The 25,100-nt window shown below is 45.4% G+C and overlaps 1 protein-coding gene across 3 annotated transcripts in view; it reads right to left on the minus strand.

The window, feature by feature from the left end:
* The window catches only part of Surf1 (surfeit locus protein 1), a 67,455-nt gene that overhangs the window by 23,770 nt on the left and 18,585 nt on the right, over window positions 1–25,100 (minus strand). For all 3 annotated transcript variants that reach the window (XM_065424552.2, XM_070529020.1, XM_070529019.1), the window contains exon 5: window positions 8,403–8,475. In XM_065424552.2, coding sequence (XP_065280624.1) covers window positions 8,403–8,475 — 73 coding nt within the window. The remainder of the gene's footprint in view (window positions 1–8,402; window positions 8,476–25,100) is intronic.

A 25,100-nucleotide genomic window follows, 5' to 3' on the forward strand; every position in this document is an offset into this window, starting at 1 on the left:
ACTTCTTGCCTCTTGTTCTGCTTGTCTATTCGGGCATGTACCCATTCTGAAGGATTGGCCAAGAATGCTCACCAGACAGAGTTACCTGACCAGCTGCACATACCCAGTGACCCTAGTTGTCTATTTGAGCATGTACATACCTAGTGCCACTACGTATACTTAGGTTGTTGAGTATACACTGGGTATACACTGGGTTCTATACTTAGCAAGGCAGCAGCCAGCAGCCAGCACCCGCAAAGTGTAAGAAAGTGGCAAAGAAAGCATTGCTTTAAATATGCAGATCCTATGCTATGTGAAAATCAATGTTATGCAAAGCAAAGTCTAATGTCGACGCAATGTTCTAACCGTACCCATTAATGCCGAGTTTCACGTCATTGTGCTGCTCCAATGCTTGTTGCACTAAACTTCGAAGTGTTGTCATTTTGTGTAGATGATGCATGGCTGCACCCTACAGTCCAGTGCAGACATGAAAGCGAGACATGTGGCTGTGCATGAACTTTGTGGCAAACATGTGTCTCGCCATTGTCATGTATAGCAGTGTTACACACAATACGAAACAATAAGCACTTTCTTTCTACTGCCAACCTTGGCTGATTCCAAAGGTGGTGGAATGTCACATAGTGTCTCGAAGTACTAGCTATCACATAGAATGATGGGGGAACTGGTGCATTCTCATTTTTGTAAGTAAACTGTTGCTACGTGACACGATGCATGCACCAAGTGTCTCAAATCACCAGCATGCACAAGGGAAGGACTTGTAAGGTTCTTGTTCTCTGGTGCTATGTATGCATCTGTAGTCTAATGGGTAAAGCACTGGGCTGCTACACTGGGGAACCCTGGGGAATCCCACTGAAGAATCCCACCGTTGGACAAATTATTAAAATTTTTCGTTATTATTGTGCAATTGAGGCTAGCTGGCTTGATGCTGGACGTGCTAAGAAAGCATGCGGAACAATCCTATATAAATGCTTCACATTAAAAAAAACAAGCACTCAACATTGCACAGTACACTAATACTTAAGTCACCAGTCACGTCACAGAGAAGATCTCTCAAGAAACAAGAGCCAATGCATGAAAAAACTTTGGTTGTATAGTTACTTACGGAGCAAAGGATGCATGGTTCCTTCTACGCTGTCTTTACACAAAGTTAAAAGGTACAAGGACCATTATACCTTGTGCACAATTTTACAGTCTCGCATAACCTCAGCAGAGTCCATTAGCTGACAGGAGGTGACGTGTGAGAGTGAACATATTGTGACAGGCACCAAATAGATGAAAGGTAAGGCACAGTTTATGTACAGACTATTTACAGATAGAGGTAGCCAAGATGGACAAAGAGGAATTGTGCGCAACATCCCAGCCCAAATTGTGGTCTCCTTCATTGTTCTAAGGAAGCACCTCCTAACATTTAACATCTCTGGTGAGCGAAGCACCATCTCGGTGCAGACTAATTACACAAGAAGGTGGTGGAAAAGTATGTTTCAACCGTGATATGTGCACGACTTCATGGGGTGGCAATGTAGATAGTGAAGAACTCTCGAGTGACACGAGCTCATAGTTAGTGTCGCTAAGTGGCCGTAAAGCCTTGTAAGGTCCTATGTAACACTACAAAAGCTTTCCTGAAAAACCTACATGGTGTGATAGAGTAGAGAAGGACAAGAGACCTAAGAGAAAAGCAGACATGTCAGTGGCAGTGGTCATAGCTATCCTTCTGAGATGATTGTGAGTCGCAGAGCTGCACATGAGCGATCTTACATGCCAGATGGGCTCAAGCGGTAGCATCACGGGCATGCTCTGAGCTAGGATGCACGACATCATGTAGAAAGGTAACACTGGGTGGTGGCCAAACAATAGGTAAAATGGCGAGAGACCAGCGGTGTTGTGACAGGATGAATTGTACGAGAAGGTGTTAGCAAAGTGCAGTCCCAGTCACAATACAGTGAAATCTTGATACAACAAACTTCAAGGGACAGCAGCAAATTGTTTGTTATTCTAAAAGGTCGTTATAGTGAAAGCCTCAAAATGAACTATTCTGCCCATAAATTGATAAGTTCATTCATTGTCACCGTATGAGCTATCCATGAAAATGTCGCAGTTGGCTCTCAGCTACCGCTGTTGCAATTTTCCGTAACTTCTGCCACTACACGTACATGACCGAAGCACTGTATAATAAGAGTGGCATGTGCGAAAAAGATGCTGATGCCGAGAAAACTACCAACAAAGACGAAGCTCTAAGTTGCCTCCAAAGTGCAATGTTCCTTTTTGTTTGTTTATTTTTCATATTCCTTGCTGTGGGGCCTTATAACATAAAACTATTCCAATATGTTTCTATTCTAATTTTCTGACGTCAAATTTGCGTAACCACCGACGCAAGCACCGGGCGGTCACCCCCAGGGTTGTCTGAACAGACCAATCAAACGCTCTCATCGTTCATAGGAGGTCACTTTTGTTTGCTTGAAAAACGAATAATATTGCCTACACTTAACGGCTTGTCGTATCTAATTGGCTGACAAGAGGCGAGGAAAACGCTCAAGTGGAGAGGGATTCACTGAGGCAGAGCCAGTGCACTGAAAATCGATATACGGATGAAGAGGGTGGTGCCGGCGTCTGCGATTGGTCAGCTTTCCCTTACTTAGCTTGTGGTGGTTGGTCGAAAATCGTGGCGGCATGCAACGGAAGCTTAAGAAGGACGCTAAAACTGATCCTCAGCAAAGAAGAGTGGGCAGAATGAGGTAGTAAACGTGCCGAAAGTGTTTGAAAACGTCACACGGCCACACAAGAGGATTTATTAGACGCAAATACACCCATGCTCTCCGGCAGGTGCGAGTAGCCAGCGTCTCAGTGATCGGCGGCAGCCATCTTTTATTCCTTTCGAAACGGGGCAGCCTGCGGCTATTCCGAAAAAATTCAGTTTTGTTCGGCATATTAATGCATCTTTATCGCGTACACGTCACTTTGACGCGGTGAGCTTGTGCGGTTTTGTGACGTCACGTGACAGGCAGGTGAAGTGGGTGCAGCCCGAAAACGTTTTACCAATAGCAGAGGGCTAATGGCAAAAAGGGGTCAAATCAGAATTAAGTGTTTTTCTTTTTTCTGTCAAATCATGCATAATCAGTGTGTGCACATCATATCAGATGGGGAGGTATTGCGGTTTTCGTGACGTCGCGTGACAGACAGGTGAAGTGGGGGGTGGTCGAAAAAAGTTCTTGACCAATCGTGGAGGGCTGATAGCAGAATAGGAATAGAAAAGTTTGGAATAGTTTTACGTTATAGCGCCCATGGACACTATGAGTGTCCTGCTCAAGGCAGACACCTGAACTATTCTAAAAGTGCAAGCACATGTAAATGACACCATCTGGAAAGTGCGACCTTGTGGCATACAAGCGTACAGTCGCATAAGAGCATATAGAAATGAGAGATGTGTGCAGAAAGAAGGGCGAAACAAGGAAGGGACACGTCTTCATTATTAGGTGACACTTTTTTGGACGGAGCAGGCACTCGCAAAACCTGACACGCCTCATCGCCTCTACAATAAAGAGACCCCTCCAGCGTTTTTTTCCTCCAGCACCGTCTCAGGTTTTCTGAACCCATGTGCAGTGGTGTCCACTTTCTGTGCCTTATCTGCTAGCCTACTGTTCCTGCGTCCGTGAAGGATACACAGAAACCTAGGAATCCCCACATTTTGGAATATTAATCTGTTGTACTGAGGTGTTAACATGACATGAAAACTGAATAATGATCGTTATTCTGAAAAGTTCAGTATTCTGAAGTTCGTAGTACTGAAATATTTTTACATTGGAAACTGTAAGCAGGGGATATCTGAAAGTTTGTTAATCTGAAAGGTTTGTTAATGTGGTGTTCATAGTAACAAGGTTTCACTGTAATCATCAGAAACATACAATGCCAGCATATTGGTCAGTGTACAGTTCAGCCTTTTGGTGAGCCCATTCGTCCGCAGGTGATAAGCAGTAGTGAGTTTGTGCTCCGCAAAGCAGGAGCAAAGATGGTTGTCGACAACGTTTGACAAAAAGTAGCAGCCTCTGTCTGTGAGCAGTTGTCTAGGGGCACCTTGATGAAGGATAATGTCATGAAGCAGGAAATCTGTGATGTCAATGGCGCAACTAGTCAGGAAAGCTCGTGTTACGCATACCACATAGTGTAGTCAGTTGCCATAGCGACCCACTTGTTATAACTGAGGTAGACATAGGGAATGGGCTTAGAAAGTGAAGACCGACGTGGTAAAATGGCTCCATGGGTATGTCAATGGGCTGAAGGAGGCCTGCAAATAACGCAGAAGGCAGTTTGCGTCGCTCGCAGAGGTTCTTCACGAACTGTAGTAAGAAGTTGTGTGGGAGAGCAAACTGAAGTTCAAGGCTGTCTGGAGTGGTACAGCGACAATAAAGAATATTGTCATGAATATCTAACAGAAGAAGTGATATCATAAGAAGCCAACAAACACTGACACCAAGGGCAACATAGGGGAAATTACTTGTGCTTAATAAATGAAATAAAGGAACAATAAATTAATGGAAATGAAAGTGGATAAAAATCGGGCCCCTCGGTTAACCCCCTTTATTCTCATTCATTACATTTTTCCTCCCCGCTCTCTTACGTGTCTTCTGGTGTGCCACAGGGTAGTGTCCTCGGTCCACTTCTTTTCCTTATATATATTAATGACTTACCGAATAACATTTCTTCTCGTGTGCGGATCTTTGCTGACGATTGTATAGTTTACCGAGAAATTGCTAGTACTGATGACCACGTAAAAATTCAAAATGATCTTGACCTTATTAGCAGTTGGTGTAGGACCTGGCTAATGTCGCTTAATCCAGATAAATGTAAAGTACTGTCTTTCACTCGCAAACATTTCCTTTCCAGCTTTCCATACTATATTAATAACAATCCTGTGTCTCTAGTTACTTCTTTCAAATACCTAGGCGTAACCCTGACAACAAACCTTTCCTGGACTACACATATAAACAATAGCTGCGGAAATGCCTCCCGATCCTTGGGATATTTACGCCGGAACCTCCGTAAGACGCTGACAAATATCCGCAAATTATCCTACCTTACATTTGTTCGCCCTAAACTTGAATTTGCTTCTTCAGTATGGTCCCCTCATTACATTTATTTAACCACTATGCTAGAATCAGTTCAGAATAGAGCCGCTAGATTTATTTCACAAAATTACAACTGGAACGAAAGTATAACGCAAATTAAAAACAATCTATCAATTCCTTCTTTGACCACTCGTCGTGATGTAGCACTTATATTGCTGTTTCACAAGTACGTTCACGGACCGAGGCCATCACCAATAGCTCTGCAAGTTTCTCCATTCACCTCACGAATATTGCATAATCATCTTTCTTTCACGCGCATCTATGGCAAAACAGACGCTTTTAACTCATCTGTGCTTCCACGTGTCATCCGCTTGTGGAACGACCTTCCCGGTATCCTGGTAGCTGAAGCTAACAAAGAAAAATTCCGTCACGACATAAACATTCATTTCCTACTTTAAAAAAAAAAAAAAACTTGTCTGTGTTGCTTCTTGTATGCTTTCTTTTTTATCTTAGAATTATTTACTTGGTGTAAACTTGACTCTTCGTTGTGTTTTTATTAATAAAGCATTGTATAATTGTATAATTTTGTATAATTGTTTGCTCTTTATACTGCGTCAATTTTTTCCCCCCTTACCCAATGCCCATTCTTCGGGCCTGTAAGGTATTTTGAATAAATAAATAATGAGGGTTTCGAATCCGGCAACATTGATGCCTTCAGGTAGCATGTGTGGGTTTACTGACCGGTTGCCTTCACCTAAAAAGATCACGTTCTCGTGACGCCTACGGCTTGCGGCAAAAAGGATGTTCCACATCCGCCGCCAAGCTTTGCGAGTGGTGGCGCTGGCTAACCCTCGCAGGGTTCTACTAGGAAACATAGATACCCAGGAAAGTGGATGGGGAACAGCATCACGGTAGGTCAATTGGTAGAGCATCGCACGCGAAATGTGAAGGTTGTGGGATTGTTCCCCCCCCTGTGGCAAGTTGCTTTTTCATCCACTTTTATTTCCATTAATTTATAGTTTCTTTATTTAATTTATTAAGCACAAGTAATTTCCCCTATGTTGTCCTTGGTGTCAGTGTTTGTTGGCTTTTATGATATGAGTAATAAAAATCAGGCCACTCGGTTAACCCCCTTTCTTCTTGTTCATAACATAAGATGTGGTGGGTACAACTGATGATAATAGAGGCTACTGATGATAGACCATAACATGGCATTGCCTTTCTGTTCAGCACAGATGTTGACCAGATCACAAATAGACATGACAAAGTTGTCAGTATCATGCTCGGTAGTGTTGGGAGACAGTGTTGTTGCTTTCTACCAGATTTGTAGATAACGTCAAAGGTGTACTCCTGTAGCCATAATGCCCAGTGACTATGCCTTCCTGTAGTATTTTTGAGTGATGAAAACCAGCAAAGGGAGAGCCAGCAAAGGGCATAGTTGTCGGTGATGACAGATAACATGCGGCCATATAAGTAGGGGTGGAATTTTTCCACAGGCCAGACTAGAGCGAGGCATTTGTGCTCAGTTATAAAAAAAATTCCGCTCTGAAGGAAGGCAGCTGGCATAGGCAATGATATGTTCATGGTCGTGCTGGTGTTGGGCAAGGACTACATCTATTCTGTGGCCACTGGTGTCGGTGTGAACTTCTGTAGAAGCTGAAGGGCCAAAATGTGCCACAATATGCAGTGCTGTAAGCAAACAAACCAGGGTGGAGAAGACAGAAAAGAGATGTCCTTCTCTTGAGTAAGTCAGCAAGCGGCCAGGCAATGTCGGTGAAATTTCTGACAAAGTGACTGAAATAAGAGCATAAGCCAACAAAGCTCTGGACATCTCTGACTGAGCAACAAACAGGAAAGAGTTGCACTGGGCACACTTTCTTAGGGTCAGGTTGGACACTGCTAATGCTAACAAGGTGTCGGAGAACAATGACATGCCGTTGAGCGAAACGAAACCTGGAACAGTTAAGTTGCAGGCCAGCTCGCCAAACCACAACAAGAATGCTGACATGTGGACCAGGTGTCTCTCAAAAGTAGGTGGAAAGACATTGACATCATTTAGATAGCACAGACAAGTGGACCATTTATAGCCCTTAGTGAGAGAACCCATCATTCGTGTGAAGGTTGCAGGGCATTTTATAACCCAAAAGGCATAACCTTGAGCTGGTAGAGTCTATCCAGCATGATGAACGCAGTATTCTCACATTCTATGGTATCAACATCAATCTGCCAGTAGACATAGTGCAGGTCAATGGAGGAAAAGTATGTGGCTCTGTGGAAGCAGTCCAAGGCATCACTGATTCGGGGCAGTGGGTATACGTCCTTGTGCTTGATGTTGTTCAAGAGTTGATAATCAACAAAAAAACGCCAACTGCCTTCTCTTTTTTTTCCTTCTTCTTCTTCTTATTTTTCTTTTACTAGCCCTACAGGGGATGCCCACAGGCTGGAACAAGGTTTGATAACGGCTATTGTGAACATTCTGTTGACTTCTCCTTGGATAACACGTTTGGCGAGAGCGATACGATAAGGGCCGCTATATTGTACATGTTCGAAAAGCCGACATTCCATTTCGCCTCATGCGATTGGACTAGATTGGCCTAGGCCGTGATATCGGCGCAGCCTGGACAATCGCGCGAGGCGAAATCGAATGTCGGCTTTTTGAACGTGTACAAGATAGCAGCCAAGGATGGCGGTGGATAAAGCTCACGTCACCTGTACGAATTCTATGCTGGAGGACAGATGTTTGGCTTATAGAATGATTATCGAAGTCAAAGATGTCATTGAGTGAATCTAGAAAGATCAGCACGTATCATTCCAGCAAGGGCACTGCACTAGGAACTGGTTGTAGTGGGAACGAATGATGAACTAGAAGGACTGGTGGGACCCAAGACACAAATCTTGCAGTCTTTGGCAGCAGGGAAGGCAGCGAGCAACATGCCATGCCTGCACCAATGTGTGATGGGGTGCCAGATAAAAAGTAAGGCACGCTTTATGTACAGACTATTAACAGATAGAGGTAGCCAAGATGGTCGAAGAGGAATCATGCACAACATCCTGGCGATCACTGTCTGATTCATTACTCCAAAGAAGTGGCCCATAACAATATTTAAACTATTTGCTGACATATATTTAAACTTTGTTGCAATTGATACAGTGAACGGTGATGCCATTGTAGGCTTCTGTCATACTAGACAACTCTTTGGGGTGGAAGACATTGCGTGATTAATATTTGGAACTCTCATGCACAAACACAAGGAGCAAATGTTATACTGCAACATAGCACTGTTTTTCTACTGTCTCAAAAGAAAAAAATATGTGAGAAACCTGCCACAATCTTTTACATACCTGCCCCTGTAGCCGCTTTTGGGGAGGTGTTGTGGACTTTGGGACCCAGCCACGGTTCACGAGGATTGTGAAGCTTGAAAAGCCAAACAAAAAGAGAAATTAAAACCAAGAAGGAGAGAAAAAAAGAGGGAGGGACTTTAATGGGAGAAAGCTGGAGAGGCCGACCTGAGTGACATGCCTCTAGCCTGTTACCTCACACTCCGTAACAGGTAACACTGCGTAACAGGGGAACAACAGAGATGGGGTAGCAAGATAAGGGAGGAAAATGAGGGAGGGCTGGTGTGATAATTATGACAATGAGAAGCAGACACAGTCTAAGTACTGCTTTATGCAATGTGTACCTGCATACAGGGTGTCTATTAAGTTGGCATTTCCAAATTCCCGGAGTTTTCCAGGTTTTCCCCGAGTGCCTTTGCAATATTGCCTGAGTGACGCAGAACTTTTATGTCAAGACGGGCTGACACCACATTGCCTGATACTGTCCCTCTCTAGTAAGCATGTGAAAAAAAAACACGACTTAAACCAGCTTGATAGTAAGGAGTAGTGTTTATTTTATTCAAAAAGAGAACAGAAGGGAGGGGTTAGTAAAATGCACAGCGAATAAAATGTCTTTAAAAAAATGGTAATTGCAAATCGAGTCAAACATTCTCAAATACGAATAAAAAGGAGATGCATATATATAGAAGCATATATTTTCGAATATGAGCTATTTCTATTAACCGGTAGCAAGCGCATTGGTATGAAGCCCAAACACAAGTGAGACTCTCACTCAACAGCTGATGAGTAAACCTTAACTGTCCTGAGACTCCTGACATACTCTCAGCCTGCACACAATGCCTCAGTGTTGCGTTTCACTCCTTTAAAGTTTATTTTGCTTTGGATGAGGGACATCTGCATTTCAGCATCAGCCAACACTGTTTTTTGAGCTCGAGCTGCTTCAAAGTGCCAGCACGCTTCCTTTCCTGTTCATTCCTCAATGCGTAGGTCTTTTCTGTTCTCGTGTTCCTTCCACCGCGCGTTCGCTCCATGGACCATTTGAAGCATCCTGTTGATCAGTTGTACAGTCAACATCCAATTTTTCGGACTCCCTAGGGGCCGCAAAAACGCCCGAAAAATCGGCCAGTTGGAAAAGATGAATGCAATGTTTCTTGCTGCCCTTAAGGGCTCAAATCGCCACATGTACATCCGAAGAAGCTCTGAAGGACTGCCAGTACACTTATTATACATATCGGTGTTCGTACTGTTACAGGAGATGGCGGGTGCACGCGTGTATAATTAAGGAATACATACTGTGCCTCGTGGCAATTGTCCCTTCCAGCGCTTGTTGGCACACCAATTGCCCCTTCCAGCGCTTGATGCCACACCACGTAATTACACTTCTGTACAGAGGCAAAACTGTTTTCGGAAATCGGCATTATGCAACGCGCCGTGCTTCTAAGCTTCGAAGCCAATCGCGAGGTCCAAGAAGGCGGAGTTGGTGCCACTGCTGACATCGGCGAATTCTTTCAAGGAACAACACGCCACAGAACGGCATGAAGCTTAATAGCGAACATCCAAGTAGTTAGGCGTGTTGCCGCAGTTACAGTGAACTCCGCAGTGGTGGCTACGGCTGCCAGCGGATCTGCGTGCGAGCGCCGGTTCGAGGCGGCGAGGTAATCAAAATGGCGGCGGCGGTGGCTTTGATAAATGCTGTTTTGGATCTGCGGTCACGGCAAAAAGTCCGGAAAATCGGACGGCGAAGGGTTCTTGAATGAGTGTGTGTTGTTTAGTGGCTCAAGGGCCAGGTATGGCCAAAGAGCGCCAAGACAGTGTTATTGATTTCGCAGTGGAATGATGAGTTCTGTGAAGTTGATATGACGTAGCTGTAGAGGGGCCTAAAAATAGTCGCTGTAAAGCGCGTAAAATCTACGTGCAATAAGATTATGGCGATGACTCATGATGAGTACTATGAGCCTTACACTACACTGCGGAAGAATGATATGACATGCAGAACATGTAAGATGCAAAAATTAGCTACAGCACAACTGCCTCACCAGAGCCCTTGAAACATAAGGGCCTGGAGGCATGTGCTATACAGTACAACTATCCCAGCGACATCCTCTAAAGAGAGGATGCACTACGAATGTATGGGACTAATAACATGTAAGACCACATCTCTGAGGAAACCTAGGACTGTGTCTGTATTAAAAAGCGGTTCTGGACCAAGAAACATTGCAGGATGAAGAGGAATGTGCTGCCGGTATGCTAAGGAAAAATGTCTTTCTCTCAGATTCGGCTTTCCGACACTCCAGGAGGACGTGGAGTATGGTCAGCCTCTCCCCGCATCTACCACAGGTTGGAGGCTCACTTCCGGTGAACAGAAAATTATGGGTGCCAATTAAATGTGTGTCCTATTCTGAGCAACAGAATAGGACATCTGTTCGGCGCGATTTTGTAGTAGAGGACTAGAATCCTAACTGTGGCTTTTTCAGGTAGAGTTTATTATCTGTTTCCACGTCCCACATGTGTTGCCAGTGATCTCGCAGCCTTCATCGCAAGAAAGGCCTCAGATCTATGACAGGCACCTCAGCGGTAGGGTTAACAGCCTGCGATGCGATTGACGTGGCCATCTCGTCCGCCAGAACGTTATCCTCGATGCTCCTATGGCCAGGTACCCAGCATATAATGATATGCTGGTTGGATATGTACGCTTTACACAAGATGGAATAGAGTTCATAAAGTACTGGATTTTCGTGTGTATAGAGTGACATCAAGGCCTTCACGACGCTTAGGGAGTCTTATATACAGCTGATTTTTGAAGTTTTGATTTTCTTATATGCTTCACAGCAGACAGTAATGCGTAGGCCTCGGCCATAAATATACTTGTTTCCGGATGCAGTACATCGGATTCTGAGAAGGATGGGCCGACGACAGCGTAGGACACCCCAACATTTGACTTCAAAGCGTCTGTGTATAACTCTGCGCAGGAGTACTTGTGCTGGAGTTCTAGGAAATGAGTTCGGATTTTGATCTCTGGTGTGTGTTTTGTTACTTCTAAAAAGGATATGTTACATTCTATGACCTGCCACTCCCACGGTGGTAACAACTTGGTTGGATGCATTGTGCGAAGCTCGAGGAGTGGCACATGCATTTCATGACTAACCTCCCTCACACGAAGCGAGAAAGGCTGTCTTACAGAGGGTCGATTATGGAAAAGTGTAGTACACATCATATCGTTAACAGTGTTAAAACATAGATGTTGGTGATTCGAGTGTATTTTCAGGAAATATGTAAGGCTGATGCAAGTTCTCTGTAGATGGAGCGACCATTCATTTGATTCTGCGTATAAGCTTTCAATCGGGCTTGTTCTGAAAGCGCCAGTGGCTAAGCGGATACCTAGATGGTAAACAGGATCTAGCATCTTTAGCACGCTCAGGGCGGCAGAGTTATATACTACAGCACCATAATCCAATTGAGATCGAATTAGGCTCTTGTACAGATTTATTAAACACTTCCTGTCACTACCCCATGTAGTCTGGGATAGAAGTTTCATTAAATTCATTGTTTTTAGACATCTTTCTTTCAGATATTTAATGTGTGGAATGAAAGTGAGTCTATAGTCAAGTATAATACCTAGGAATTTGTGCTCTTTGTTGATATGTATTTGTTGTCCACACAGTTCTAAGCAAGGATCCGGGACCAGGCCTCTCTCTCTTGTAAAGAGAACACAAGAGCTTTTTTGGGGGTTGATTTTAAATCCATTTTGGTCTGCCCACTTGGACACCTTGTTCAGGCCATGCTGTACCTGTCTCTCGCACACTGCGAGGTTACAGGATTTGAAAGCTATGTGAATGTCCTGCAAATCATATTGACCGCAAAAAAGACGGGGACATAGGAAGAAAACACATAAACAGCACAGGCGGTAACTTTCAACTGTTTTATTCATAGCGGCCAGTGGGCATATATAGGCAAAAGGAACATGCGCAGATCGCGGCAAACAAGAATGCACATCAGCTTATCGTGGCAACCAATTATCAAAAAAATCTATTTCCGCTTGAAACAACTTAATGGAGGTATCGCTAACACAATCTTCGCCTTTCTTATTTATATGGTAAGCCTCCATCAGTTCACGTGCAGTCTGGTCATGGCTGCTGCCCAGAATCTTTATCTCCTCAAAAAGAGGTGCACAGTGACAGGCATTGCAGTGCGCAGGTAAGTGCGCCAACTCATCTTTCTTTACCTTTTGCTCATGCTCCCTGGCTCGATCATTTAGGCACCGTCCAGTCTGCCCTATGTAGGACTTGCCACAGGCCAGGGGGATTTTACCATACACAACTCCTACATTGCATTTGGCATACGGCTTGGTGTGGTTCTTACCACAGCCTAGCCTTCCTTTAGGATCACGGGAGGTGCGGGGGCAGAGCCGCGCCAGCTTAAAAGGGGCTGAAAAGACAAGGGGGACTCCAAACCTGCCTGCCACCTTCCTTAGGTTGTGAGCGACCCTGTGGATATACGGTACTACTTCAGGTCTTATGGCCATAGAAGTCGTCCTCACCCTTGCTTTGCCCCTAGATCCTTTTACCTTCTGCAGGAGGGTTTCCACCACTGGCGTTACCATCGAGTCAGGGAACCCTGCCGTCTTAAGACGGGAAATCTGATTGTCAAAGGCAAGCTGCATCTTGTGCACACACGATTTGCGGAGAGCCGATTCTAAGCAGAGCATCGCTACTCCTCGCTTAACAATCTTTGACTGGGAGGAATCGTATGGCACCAAGCCCTTTTGTGCCCGAGGGAAGTACTGCCAGCACGCGTGACCTTTAGCAAAGGAAATGCGTAGGTCTAAAAAGCGCAGGGAATTGTCGAGTGGAAGTTCGTGAGTAAAAGAAAGCCCTTTGCCAAGTTGTTTAAAAACGGCTAAAATGCTGTCACAAGAAGTTAGACTTCCTTGCCCGTTAAAAACAATTAAAAAGTCATCCATATACCTAAAAACTTTTAAAATATTTAAAAAATCCCCCCCAAACGCCTGATCAAGCGCTTTGTCAATGGTAGCTAAAAAAATGTTACACAAAAGCGGTGCAAGGCACGAGCCGATGCAGATTCCACGTTTCTGCAAATAGAACTGTTCGTCATAAATGATAAAAGTGCTATTAAGATAGGTTTCTAAAAGGGCTAAAAAATCTTCCACCGAAATATCAACTGCGTTCTGGAAGGGAATGGTGCCGTTTTCTTCAATACACATCCTCACAGCACCAAACAAATCTCTATGAGGAACGGAGTAGAAAAGATCTTCCACATCAACCGAAAAAGCCGGACCTATGTCCTGGTTAGCCCTTAGAAACTCAACAACCTCGTCAGAGCTTTTTGCTACAAAGGGGTCAGATATAACAAGCGTCTTTAAACTCCTTAAAATGAAGCGGCTAACTTGAACCTGCCATGTTCCACGCTCGCTAACTATCGTCCTGAATGGAATGCCGGGTTCATGCGTCTTCGCAGTAAAGAAAACATTTAGCGCGGTACCTGAAGCGCTACTGATGTCCCTAGCTAGTTTATCGAGATTAAGAGACTTGCACATTCTTATAACCCTGCTTTTTACTCTAGTTTCAGAGTTCTTAATAGGTTTAAGATTCTTCATGAGTGCCTCAGAGGCTTTAGCACTAAACATGCCCTTCGGGAGCACAACAAATCCCCCTTCTTTGTCTGCTTCCAAAAGAACAAGCTCGTTGTCTTTACAAAACGTCAAAGTCCTATGAATGGCGGATACAGTTTGATTAGAAGCCAGTTGCGAAACACTCCTGCTAAGACAGGCAACACCTTCCAACAGGCACCTGTCATGGTGATCCTGCGGAGCCTTCTTTGCCACCCGCCTGTTCAGAGCAGCCAGTTCATGGGCAGGAACTTGATGCTCGACGCTGTACTTCGGTCCTTTAGCAAGCAGGGCGGTCACGTCTTCTAGGATGCTAGCATCGCCCAGAACAAGCGGCTTATTTCCTTGTCCCTGACTAGCCCTCGTATCCTTCCATACCCTAAGGAAACGACCAACCATGTTGTTCCAGTAATACTCGGTCAACTGATGGGAGGCACGTCTAGCGGCCTTCAAATCCTTTTCCACATGCCATTCTGTAGCTTTAGTAAAGCATATGATGCGAAGCCAATCGTTGGGCAGACTGGACGGTGCCTAAATGATCGAGCCAGGGAGCATGAGCAAAAGTTAAAGAAAGATGAGTTGGCGCACTTACCTGCGCACTGCAATGCCTGTCACTGTGCACCTCTTTTTGAGGAGATAAAGATTCTGGGCAGCAGCCATGACCAGACTGCACGTGAACTGATGGAGGCTTACCATATAAATAAGAAAGGCGAAGATTGTGTTAGCGATACCTCCATTAAGTTGTTTCAAGCGGAAATAGATTTTTTTGATAATTGGTTGCCACGATAAGCTGATGTGCATTCTTGTTTGCCGCGATCTGCGCATGTTCTTTTTGCCTATATATGCCCACTGGCCGCTATGAATAAAACAGTTGAAAGTTACCGCCTGTGCTGTTTATGTGTTTTCTTCCTATGTCCCCATCTTTTTTGTGGTCAATATGATTTGCAGTACATACCAACTAGGCCAAACTGAAGTTCTTATGTGAATGTCGTCCACACAGACAGAATAAAAAATGGCCGGTGGTAATGAAGCACGAAGCGTGTTCGTCTTCACAATAAAGAGCGTGCAGCTGAGCACGCCTCCTTGGGGTACACTAGTTTCTTGTGTAAGGGGATGTGACAGTACATTGCAGACTTTTACCCGGAAGGTACGATTGGACAAATAGCTTTCTATTAGGTTTAGCAAACTACCATGAATGCCCATTTCCGACAAGCCTCTTAAGATTCCGTAGCGCCACGTTGTGTCGTATGCCTTCTCCATATCGAGGAATATGGATAAGAAAAACTGTTTGTGTACAAATGCGTCACAGATGTTTCCTTCAATACGTACAAGATGATCAGTTGTGGAGCGCCCTTCTCTGAAGCCACACTGATAGGGATCAAGCATTTTGCTCAGTTCAAGAAAATGAATGAGTCGTTGATTAGTCATTTTTTCAAATACCTTACAAAGGCAACTTGTGAGGGCTATCGGGCGGTAAGTTGCCACTGAGGAAAGGTCTTTGCCTTGTTTCAAAACAGGGACCACAATGGCTTCTTTCCATGCGGTTGGAAGGTATCCTACAGCCCAAATGGTGTTGAAAAGTGCGAGTAGTGTAACTTGGGTGTCATTGTGTAAGTTTTTGATCATTTCATAGATGATTCTGTCAGATCCCGGTGCAGAGCTCTTGCATGTGCTCAAGGCAGCTCTCAACTCGGCAATACTAAAAGGACGGTTGTATGGTTCATTCTGTTGACATTTTCTGATGAATGGCTTACATTCTTCTATTTGTTTGTATTTGAGAAAGGATTGTGAATAATTTGTTGAACTTGACACGGTCTCAAAATGCTCCCCAAGTGAGTCTGCCTGGTCTGCAGGGTATCGCCTTGTGTGTTTACCTGAGGGAGTGAATGTGTCTGTCGCCCTCTTATCCTATTAACCCTGCTCCAGACTTTGGCCTCATCTGTAAACAAGTTGATATTTGATAAAAACTTCTGCCAACTTTCTCATCTGGCCTGTCGGTGGGTTCGCCTGCCTTGGACTTTACTTTTTTAAAATTGATAAGATTCTCTGCAGTGGGAGAAGCGCGTAGCAACCTCCACGCCTTGTTCTGTTTATTACGGGTGATCCTGCATTTGTCGTTCCACCACAAGACACGTCGTCTGCATGCCAAACCACTAACTTCAGATATGCATTTAGATGCGGCATCTATAATGAAGGCTGTAAAATACCGCACAGCAGCCTCAATTCCTAAAGAAGAAATGTCATTCCATGAGATACTAGTGAGAGTTCAGAATTTCTCCCAGTCGGCTGTATCAACCTTCCACCTAGGAGCCTGTGGTGGGTATTCGTTTTCTTTAGATGCTGTTTGCAGTATGGGAAAGTGGTCGCTCCCGTAAGGATTGTTGATAACTTCCCATTCAAATTCAGGCAGTATAGACGGGGAGACTATGCTGAGATAAATTAAAGAAAAGGTTCTGTTTGCAAGACAGTAATATGTGGGTTCCTTCTTATTCAGCATGCACGCACCAGAAGAAAGAAAGAACTGTTTAAGGAGACAACCTCGCGCATCGATACGAGAGTCTCCCCACAAGCTGCTGTGTGCATTGAAATCGCCAAGAACAACGTAAGGTTCTGGCAATTCATCTATAAAGGACTGAAATTCAGGTTTGTTTAATTTGTAATGAGGGGGTATGTAAAGCGAGCAAATAGTGATGAGTTTGTTTAGCAGAACAACTCGAACCGCTACTGCTTCGAGGGCCGTTCGTAGCTGTAAACGTTGACACGCTATGCTTTTTTGAATTACAATGGCAACACCGCCCGATGATGCGATCATAGCGATCTCTGCAAATAATGTAGTGTAGGAGGAAGTTCGTGTGTTTCGATTTTAAGTGTGTTTCCTGCAAACACAGCACTTCTGGATTGCGTCTGTGGATGAGTTCTTGCACATCATCAAGGTTTCTAAGAAGACCTCTGATGTTCCATTGAATTATTTGTGTATCCATATTGCAAGTAAATAGGTGCTGTGTGTACAGAAACAGAAGTAGTAATTACAGAGTTAACAGAGATTAGATTACAGAGCTCTTTCGAGGCCCTGTAATGGGGGTTTCGCCATTTCTGGAGCGTTCGAGGGAGCCTCACCGCTCCTTAGGTGCTTGGTGCGCCGTGAGGATAGGTGTAGTGTCCATTGCATCTTGTGAGGCACCAAACACGCGCTCTTGCAAGCGAGAAGTTTTCCGAGAGAGTCCTGCTTCGGAGGGCAAGACCCCTGCGCCCACCAGCCCGGAAGTTGATGGGGCTCCCTGAGGGATTTGGCTGCACCGGCTGTTGCCAGCGCTGGAAGGGGCCGGGGAGGTTGGGACAGCGTTGGCTGTGCCCACCTTTGGGGTCGATGGTTCCTTCTGCTGGGTTGGTGTAGCAGCGTTAGCTGCAGCCGCCGGGGGGGCGGATGGCGTCACTGCTGCCTCACTGGGTGTGGGCTGGACAGCCGCCAAAAGCCTTTGTGTTGCTGCCCCCTGACGCGTCACATCGGCAAAAGAGTTCTTGGGCAGGTAGGATACCCGCCTGCGTGCCTCCTTGAAACTTATATTTTCCTTTACTTTGATGAATGTGGTGTTTTGTGGCGCAAAGGCCAAATGTGGCCAAAGAGCGCCAGGCCGGTGGTAATGCGTTCGCAATGGAGGTATGAATAACGAAGGACAGATGTTACGGTGGCTGTAAAGGGGCCTAAAAACAGTCGGTCTAAAATGCACAAAACCTACACAAGATAAAATTATGCCGATGATTAATGGGCTGTACAATGGACACGAAATACAGATTGTGAAGTAATGATGATTTAGTGATATATCTCACAGATATACTTTTTCCAATAAGCACTACTGCCTTACAGAGTCCTTGGGATGCAAGGGCCTGTAGGCATGTGCTATGCTAGACTATCATCACAGCGGCATCCTCCAGAAAGAGGATGTGCTATGAATATCTGGGGCTAAAAACTTGCAAGTTGAGATCGTTCAAGAAATTTAGAACAGATTTGGTGTCAAAGAACGGTTCTTCACCAAGAAACATTGCTGGATGGAGAGGGGTGTGTTGGCGATATACAAGGGGAAAAAGTGTCTTTGTCTCAGCTTCGGCTTCCCGACACTCCACGAGGACGTGGAGAACGGTCAGCCTCTCACCACATCTACCACATGTTGGAGGTTCATTTACAGTCAGTAAAAAATTGTGGATGTCATAGGTGTGTCCTATCCTGAGTCGACAGAACAGGACATCAGTTCGTCGTGTTTTCGTTTTCGAGGGCCAGAAACCTAACTTTGGCTTAATCAAGTGAAGCTTATTCTTAGCTTCCATGTCCCACAAGCGTTGCCAGTGGCTTCGCAGATTCTTCTGTAAGAGAGGCTTCAGATCTGTGACAGGGACAGCAGCCGTAGGAATAATAGCTTGCGAGGTGATTGATGTAGCCATTTCGTCAGCTAGTAAATTCCCCTCGATGCCTCTATGGCCAGGTACCCAGCATATAATGACATGCTGGTTAGACATATACGTTCTACAGAGAATGGAATTGAGCTCAGTAAGTACACGGTTTTTGTGTTTACAGAGTGACTTCAAGGCTTTTACAACGCTTAAGGAGTCTGTAAATATAATTGATTTTTGAATATTTGATTTTCTGATACGTTTCACAGCCGACTACAGTGCATGGGCCTCAGCCGTAAATATACTTGTTTCAGGGTGCAGTACACCGGATTCCGAGAAGGATGGACCAATGGCTGCGTAGGACACCCTGGCATGCGACTTAGAAGCGTCTGTGTAGAACTCTGTACACGAATACAGTAAAAGCTCGTTAATTCGAACCGCAAGGGGAAGCCGCTTCAGTTCGAATTAACGAAAGTTCGAACTAACGAAAGTGAAGGAGGGCAACAGTACACTGCGATTTGGAAGCAGTAGGGCATGTCAGAAATCTGGCGTGTCAGAAAGTGATGGCGTGTGCCGCGGGCACACGCCCTCTTCAAGTCGAAGCTCTGGATCCGACTGTGCCACACCACCAATGTCCACCGAAACGAACGTTAGCCGAGGCTTAACACCATCACAATGAATCAGGACGGCCGATACTTCCTAAGCTGAAAACCGAGGTGCACAACCGATGAAGACTGCCGAGACAAAGACGCTGAACATGTGAAGGTGGCGAAGGCCCTGATTCGTTGGCTCTTGATTGCAAGTGCAGCTGCGACGTACTTGATTCGCTGTGTTTTGCAGCTTGCCGTGCCATCTCCGCACAACGTTAGCAGCTGTACAAGATTTGCAAAGCCTCTGAGATTCGCAACGGGCAAGAAGTCTCGGAGGTTACGTAGAACGGAGAGGCGGCAGCCGCCGCTGCCTTCTGGCTGACCCCGCGTCGGTTAGATTTTTTTCTGATTTTGCCTTCTCTCGCCGTTCTCTCCGTTTCGGAGGCAATACAACCTTGTGTGTAGGCAGTAGGCGCGTTTCTCTGGCTATGTGCCAGGCGAGTGTAGTTCGAATTATCCGTGAGGGAACCTTCTCGCGTTCGAATTAACGGACTTTTTTATACATAGACTTCTGTGGAGCTTGGCCGGACCAAATCGTACAGTTCGAATTATCCATAAATTCGAATTATTGAAGTTCGAATTGACGAGCTTTCACTGTACTTGTACTGGAGCTCCAAGAAATGGATTTTGATATGTGTCTCTGGCGCATGTTTAGTGACCTCTACAAAGGATGTGTCACACTCTATCAGCTGCCACTGCCATGGCGCTAACAGTTTCGCTGGAGCCATAAGACAATGTTCAAGCACCAGAACACCCATTTCCTCACTGAGGTTCCTTGCGCGCAAAGAGAACGGTCTTCTCGCTGCAGGTCGGTTATTGAAGAGTATGGCATCAGTCATATCGTTTATGCATGAATAAGAGGGGTGTTCGCAGTTAGAATTTACTTTGAAGAAATATGTGAAAGTGCAATATGATCTCTGAAAATGGAGTGACCATACATTTGCTTCTGCATAAAGGCTTTGTACGGGGCTTGTCCTGAAGGCTACAGTCGCGAGGCAGATTCCTAAATGATGGACAGGATCCAACATCTTTAAAGCACTTGGTGTAGCGGACTGATATATTATAGCGCCATAGTCAAGACGTGAGCCGATAAGACACCTATACAAGTTCAAAAGACATTTCCTGTCACTGCCCCATGTTGTACTTGATAGAAGCTTCAATAAGTTCATTGTTTTGAGGCATTTAGCCTTCAAGTATTTAATATGCGGGATGAATGTCAGTTTCGTAACCAGTATGATGCCGAAAAACTTGTGCTCGGCGCTTACAGGTAATCTGCTACCAGAGAGCTCAATAGCAGGACGTGGTACTATTCCTCTCTTATTCGTGAAAAGAACGCAGGTACTTTTCTGTGGGCTCAACCTGAAACCATTTTTGTCAGCCCATTTTGCCACTTTATTTAAGGCATGCTGGACATGTCGTTCGCAGATAGTTAAGTTGCATGAATTAAAACCAAGCTGAACGTCATCTACATATACAGAGTATGAGATCGTTCGTGGGATAACCATGCCCAAAGAATTCATTTTTACAATAAAGAGTGTGCAGCTTAGCACACCGCCTTGTGGAACACCAGTTTCCTGAGTGAAAGACCTTGACAAGGCATGGCCCACCCTACCACGAAATGTGCGGTCAGAAACGTAACTTTGAATGATACTTAACATACTCCCGCGGATACCCATAGCGGAAAGGTCTCGAATAATACCGAAGCGCCATGTGGTGTCGTATGCTTTCTCCAAATCAAGAAATACGGAGAGAAAAAACTGCTTGTGTATGAAGGCATCCCTTATATTTGCCTCAATGCGGACAAGGTGGTCTTTAGTCGACCTGCCTTCTCTGTAACCACACTGGTAAGGATCTAGTAGTCTATTGCTCTCAAGGATATAGATTAGGCGCCGGTTTATCATCTTTTCAAAAAGCTTGCAGAAACAGCTTGTCAAAGCGATAGGCCTGTAACTACTAGGTAAGGACGGGTCCTTACCCTGTTTGAGTATGGGTATTATTACAGCTTCTTTCCAAGAAGATGGAATATACCCAGCGGCCCACATGACATTAAAAAGTGAGAGGAGTGTTTTCTGTGTTTCAGGATGCAGGTATTTGATCATTTCATAAATGATATGGTTACCACCTGGTGCTGAGCTGTTGCAACTAGCAAGAGAAGTTTTGAGCTCAGCTCAACTGAACGGGCGGTTGTAATCTTCATTTTGGGCACATTTCCGATCAAGGCGCTCTCGCTCTGCGCATTCTTTGAACTTCAGGAATGACTGTGAGTAATGCGATGCACTGGAGATATACTCAAAGTGTTCCCCCAGACAGTCTGCCTGGTCTTCCAGGCCATCTTCATGGGTACTTATTAAGGGCAGGGAGTTCGTCTCTCGGCCTTTTAGTTTATTCACCCTATTCTACACGTTTGCCTCGCCTTTGTAAGTATTTATTCTAGATATGTACCGCTCCCAGCTCTCTCTCTTCACACGTTGACGTATTCTTCTGCCTTGAGATTTGACTTGTTTGAAATAATAAGGTTTTCAGCTGTTGGAGAATTACGAAGCAATCCCCAAGCTTTGTTTTGATTTTTGCATGCATTTCGACATTCGACATTCCACCATGGGATGCGACGTTTCTTTGCCAGTCCGTTAAATTGTTTAATGCATTTTGTTGCAGCGTCAATAATAAAACCAGTTAGGTATGCGACAGCATCGTCTATATTAAAATCAGAAATGTCGTCCCATCCTAAACACGTGATTTCTCGAAACAGTTCCCAGTTTGCTGATTCGAGGTTCAATCTGGATGCATCTGGTTTGGTTAGGTTTAATGTAATTGGGAAGTGGTCACTCCCATAGGGGTTCTTGAGAACAGACCACTCCAGGTAAGGAAATAGTGAACTCAAAACGATGCTCGAGTCTATGGCCGAGTATGTGTTATGTGTAACATTGTAATACGTTGGTTCTTTTTGTTCAATAAACATGCACCTGAAGAAAACAGAAAATTTTCTATCAGGCGCCCACACGCATCGGAACGCGAGTTGCTCCACAGGGGGCTATGTGCGTTTAAATCACCAACGACTATGTATGGTGGAGGAAGTTCATCGATAAGGCTTTGAAACTCTGCTTTAGAAAATTGACAGGAGGGGGAGACGTATATCGAACAAACTGTGATTAACTTACCAAACAGCACAGCTCGGACTGCAACTGCCTCAAGGAGAGTTCGGAGTTTGATTTGCTGACATGCAACGCCCTTATCGACTATTACGGCTACACCCCCTGAGGAGGTGAGTGCATCTTCGCAGTCTTTGCAGAAAGTGGCATATTGCCTTAGAAAGTTGGTCTGTGTTATTTTTAGGTGTATTTCTTGGACACACAGCACCTTTGGAGTGAATTTGCGAAGGAGTTCTTTAACATCATCAAGATTGTGTAGAAGTCCTCTCATGTTCCATTGTATTAGTTGAGTATCCATAATGGGAACGAGGTTAGTGCTGTGTGTCTAGAAAGAGAATTTAGGTTACAGGACCCTTTTCCGGTCCTGTAATGCGATGTTTCTCCTTTTTGAGCGGTCGAGCGATTGTTGCCGCTCCTTAGGCGCTAGTGGCGCCCTTTGACTTGGTGTCGTGCCCATCGCCTCCTGCGAAGCGCTGGACACCCGCTCTTGTGAGCGATTTGTTTGTTGAGAAAACCTCTTCTCAAAGGATGAGGCCCTTGAGGCCACCAGCCCGGAAGTCGACAGCCCCTTCTCGCATGACGGAGCAGCGCTAGCCGCAACCACCGAGGGGGCAGGTGACGTCACTGCCGGCTCACTAGGTGTGGGCTGGACAGCCGCCGGAGGCCGTTGTGGCGCTGCCCCCTGACGTGCCACTTTGGCAAAGCTATTCTCCGGTAAGAAGGATACGCGCCTGCGTGCCTCCTTAAACGAAATGTTCTCTTTGGTTTTGAGTGCCACTATTTCCTTTTCTTTTTTACAATGTGGGCAGGACCGCGAGTACGCGGGGTGCTCCCCTTCACAATTTACACAGTGTGGAGTGTTTTGGCTTGACTCGGACGGATGTTCATGGTCGCTACATTTGGCACAGGTTAGCCGGCCACGGCAGTTCTGGGAACTGTGGCCAAACCTTTGACACTTAAAACATAGGAGGGGATTTGGGATATAAGGCCTCACCCTAATCTTCACATAGCCTGCCTCGATTGTTTCGGGCAGGACACTTGAACCAAATGTTAGAATAAGATGCTTAGTCTGAATTTCTTTACCATCGCGCCTCATTTTGATTCGTTTTACACTGATCACATTCTGGTCACTTCAGCCTTCGAGTGGTTCAGCCTCTGTCAGATCAATCAGGTCACTATCTGATACAACACCACGGCTGGTGTTCATGGTGCGATGCGGTGTCACATTCACTGGAACATCCTTAAAAGAGACAAGATTCGGCAGCTTTTCAAACTGATTTTTATCTCGGAGTCCCAAAAGGAGATCTCCACTTGCAAGTTTGGTTACTTTAAAGCCTTGGCCAAGAATATCGGTTATTGACTTAGGCACAAGAAAAGGAGAGATCATTTTCGCTGACTTTACTGTTTTCTCCGAGTGGATGACATGAAATTTGGGAAAGTTTTCATTATGAAGACCATAGAACTTAAATACTTCTTCGGTGCGCCCTCGTTTATGAGGGCGATCAGGAAGGGGTGGAAAAGAACTTGCCATACATATATGCAGAAATTCGGCAGCACCGCCAGCCACCCACTATAGAGCCCAACAAGGGGACGCTGCAGGACCGTGAAAAGACATGGCCTGCACGCGCCAGCTGTACGACACTACTATAACCAAATCTGTTATAACCAAGGTAGGCTATACCACACAAGGTTAACCCTTGCTGCCTGGGAAAGGTGGAAATAAAAAGGAAGCTAGGAGGAGACAGGAAAGACCGAAAGCAAGAGAAAGACGAAGATTAGAGAGGAGGATAGGAAAAGGCAACTACCGATTGCCCTCGGGTGGGTCAGTCCGGGGGTGCCGTCTACGTGAAGCAGAGGCCAAAGAGGTGCGTTGCCTCCGCCGGGGGGCCTTAAAGGTCCAAACACTCGGCATCGGCTTAACCCCCAGGATCCCCCTTTCCCCGGACACGGCTAAGCCGCGCACGGCTACACGCGGGAGGGTCCAACCCTCATGTGCTCAGGTACGTAGTGTCGCAATGCACCAAACGCCTGCTGACGCAGACGCCCCTGCGGGGTTCCTTTACTTTGATTGTTACAATTTCCTTTTCTTTTTTTCCACGATGGGCAAGACTGTGAGTACGCAGCATGCTCCCCATCACAGTTCACACAGTGGAGAGAGTTTTGACATGATTCAGATAGGTGTTTGTAGGCACTGCATTTTGCACAGGTCTGGCGGCCTCGGCAGTTCTGTGAACTGTGGCCGAACCACTGGCATTTGAAGCATCGTAGGGGATTTGGGATGTAAGGTCTCACTCGGATTTTCACATACCCTGTCTCGATAGTGTCGGGTAGGTTGCTTGAGCCAAATGTAAGTATTAGGTGCATGGTATCAATTTCTTTTCTGTCACGTCTTATTTTAATTCTTTTAACATTGATCACGTTCTGATCATTCCAACGCTCTAGAAGTTCAGCTTCAGACCATTCTAGCAGATCAGCATCGGATAAAACGCCACGGGTAGTATTCATGGTACGGTGTGGGGTCACTGTGACTGGAACACCCCCAAAAGATACAAGTTTGGACAGTTTTTCATATTGTTTCTGATCGCGGAGCTCTAGAAGAAGACCACTGCTAGCCATTTTCGATGCTTTGTATCCGGGACCAAAAACTTCCGTCAGAGATTTCGAGACTACGAAGGGTGAGATCATTCTCACCGTCTTCTCAGGCTTATCAGAGTGGATGACATGAAAGCAGGGAAAGCTCTGTGTACGATTACCAAAAAACTTAGACATCTTCGGTGCGCCCTCATTTCTGAAGGTGATCAGGAAGTGGGGGGAAAGAAGTTTCCATGAAAATACATAAAAATTCGGCAACAGCGCCGACCGCCCACCACGAAGCCCAACGAGGGGATGC

The sequence above is a fragment of the Dermacentor albipictus genome, unplaced genomic scaffold (genome assembly GCF_038994185.2).
Source record: "Dermacentor albipictus isolate Rhodes 1998 colony unplaced genomic scaffold, USDA_Dalb.pri_finalv2 scaffold_17, whole genome shotgun sequence".
Taxonomy (NCBI): Eukaryota; Metazoa; Arthropoda; class Arachnida; order Ixodida; family Ixodidae; genus Dermacentor; species Dermacentor albipictus.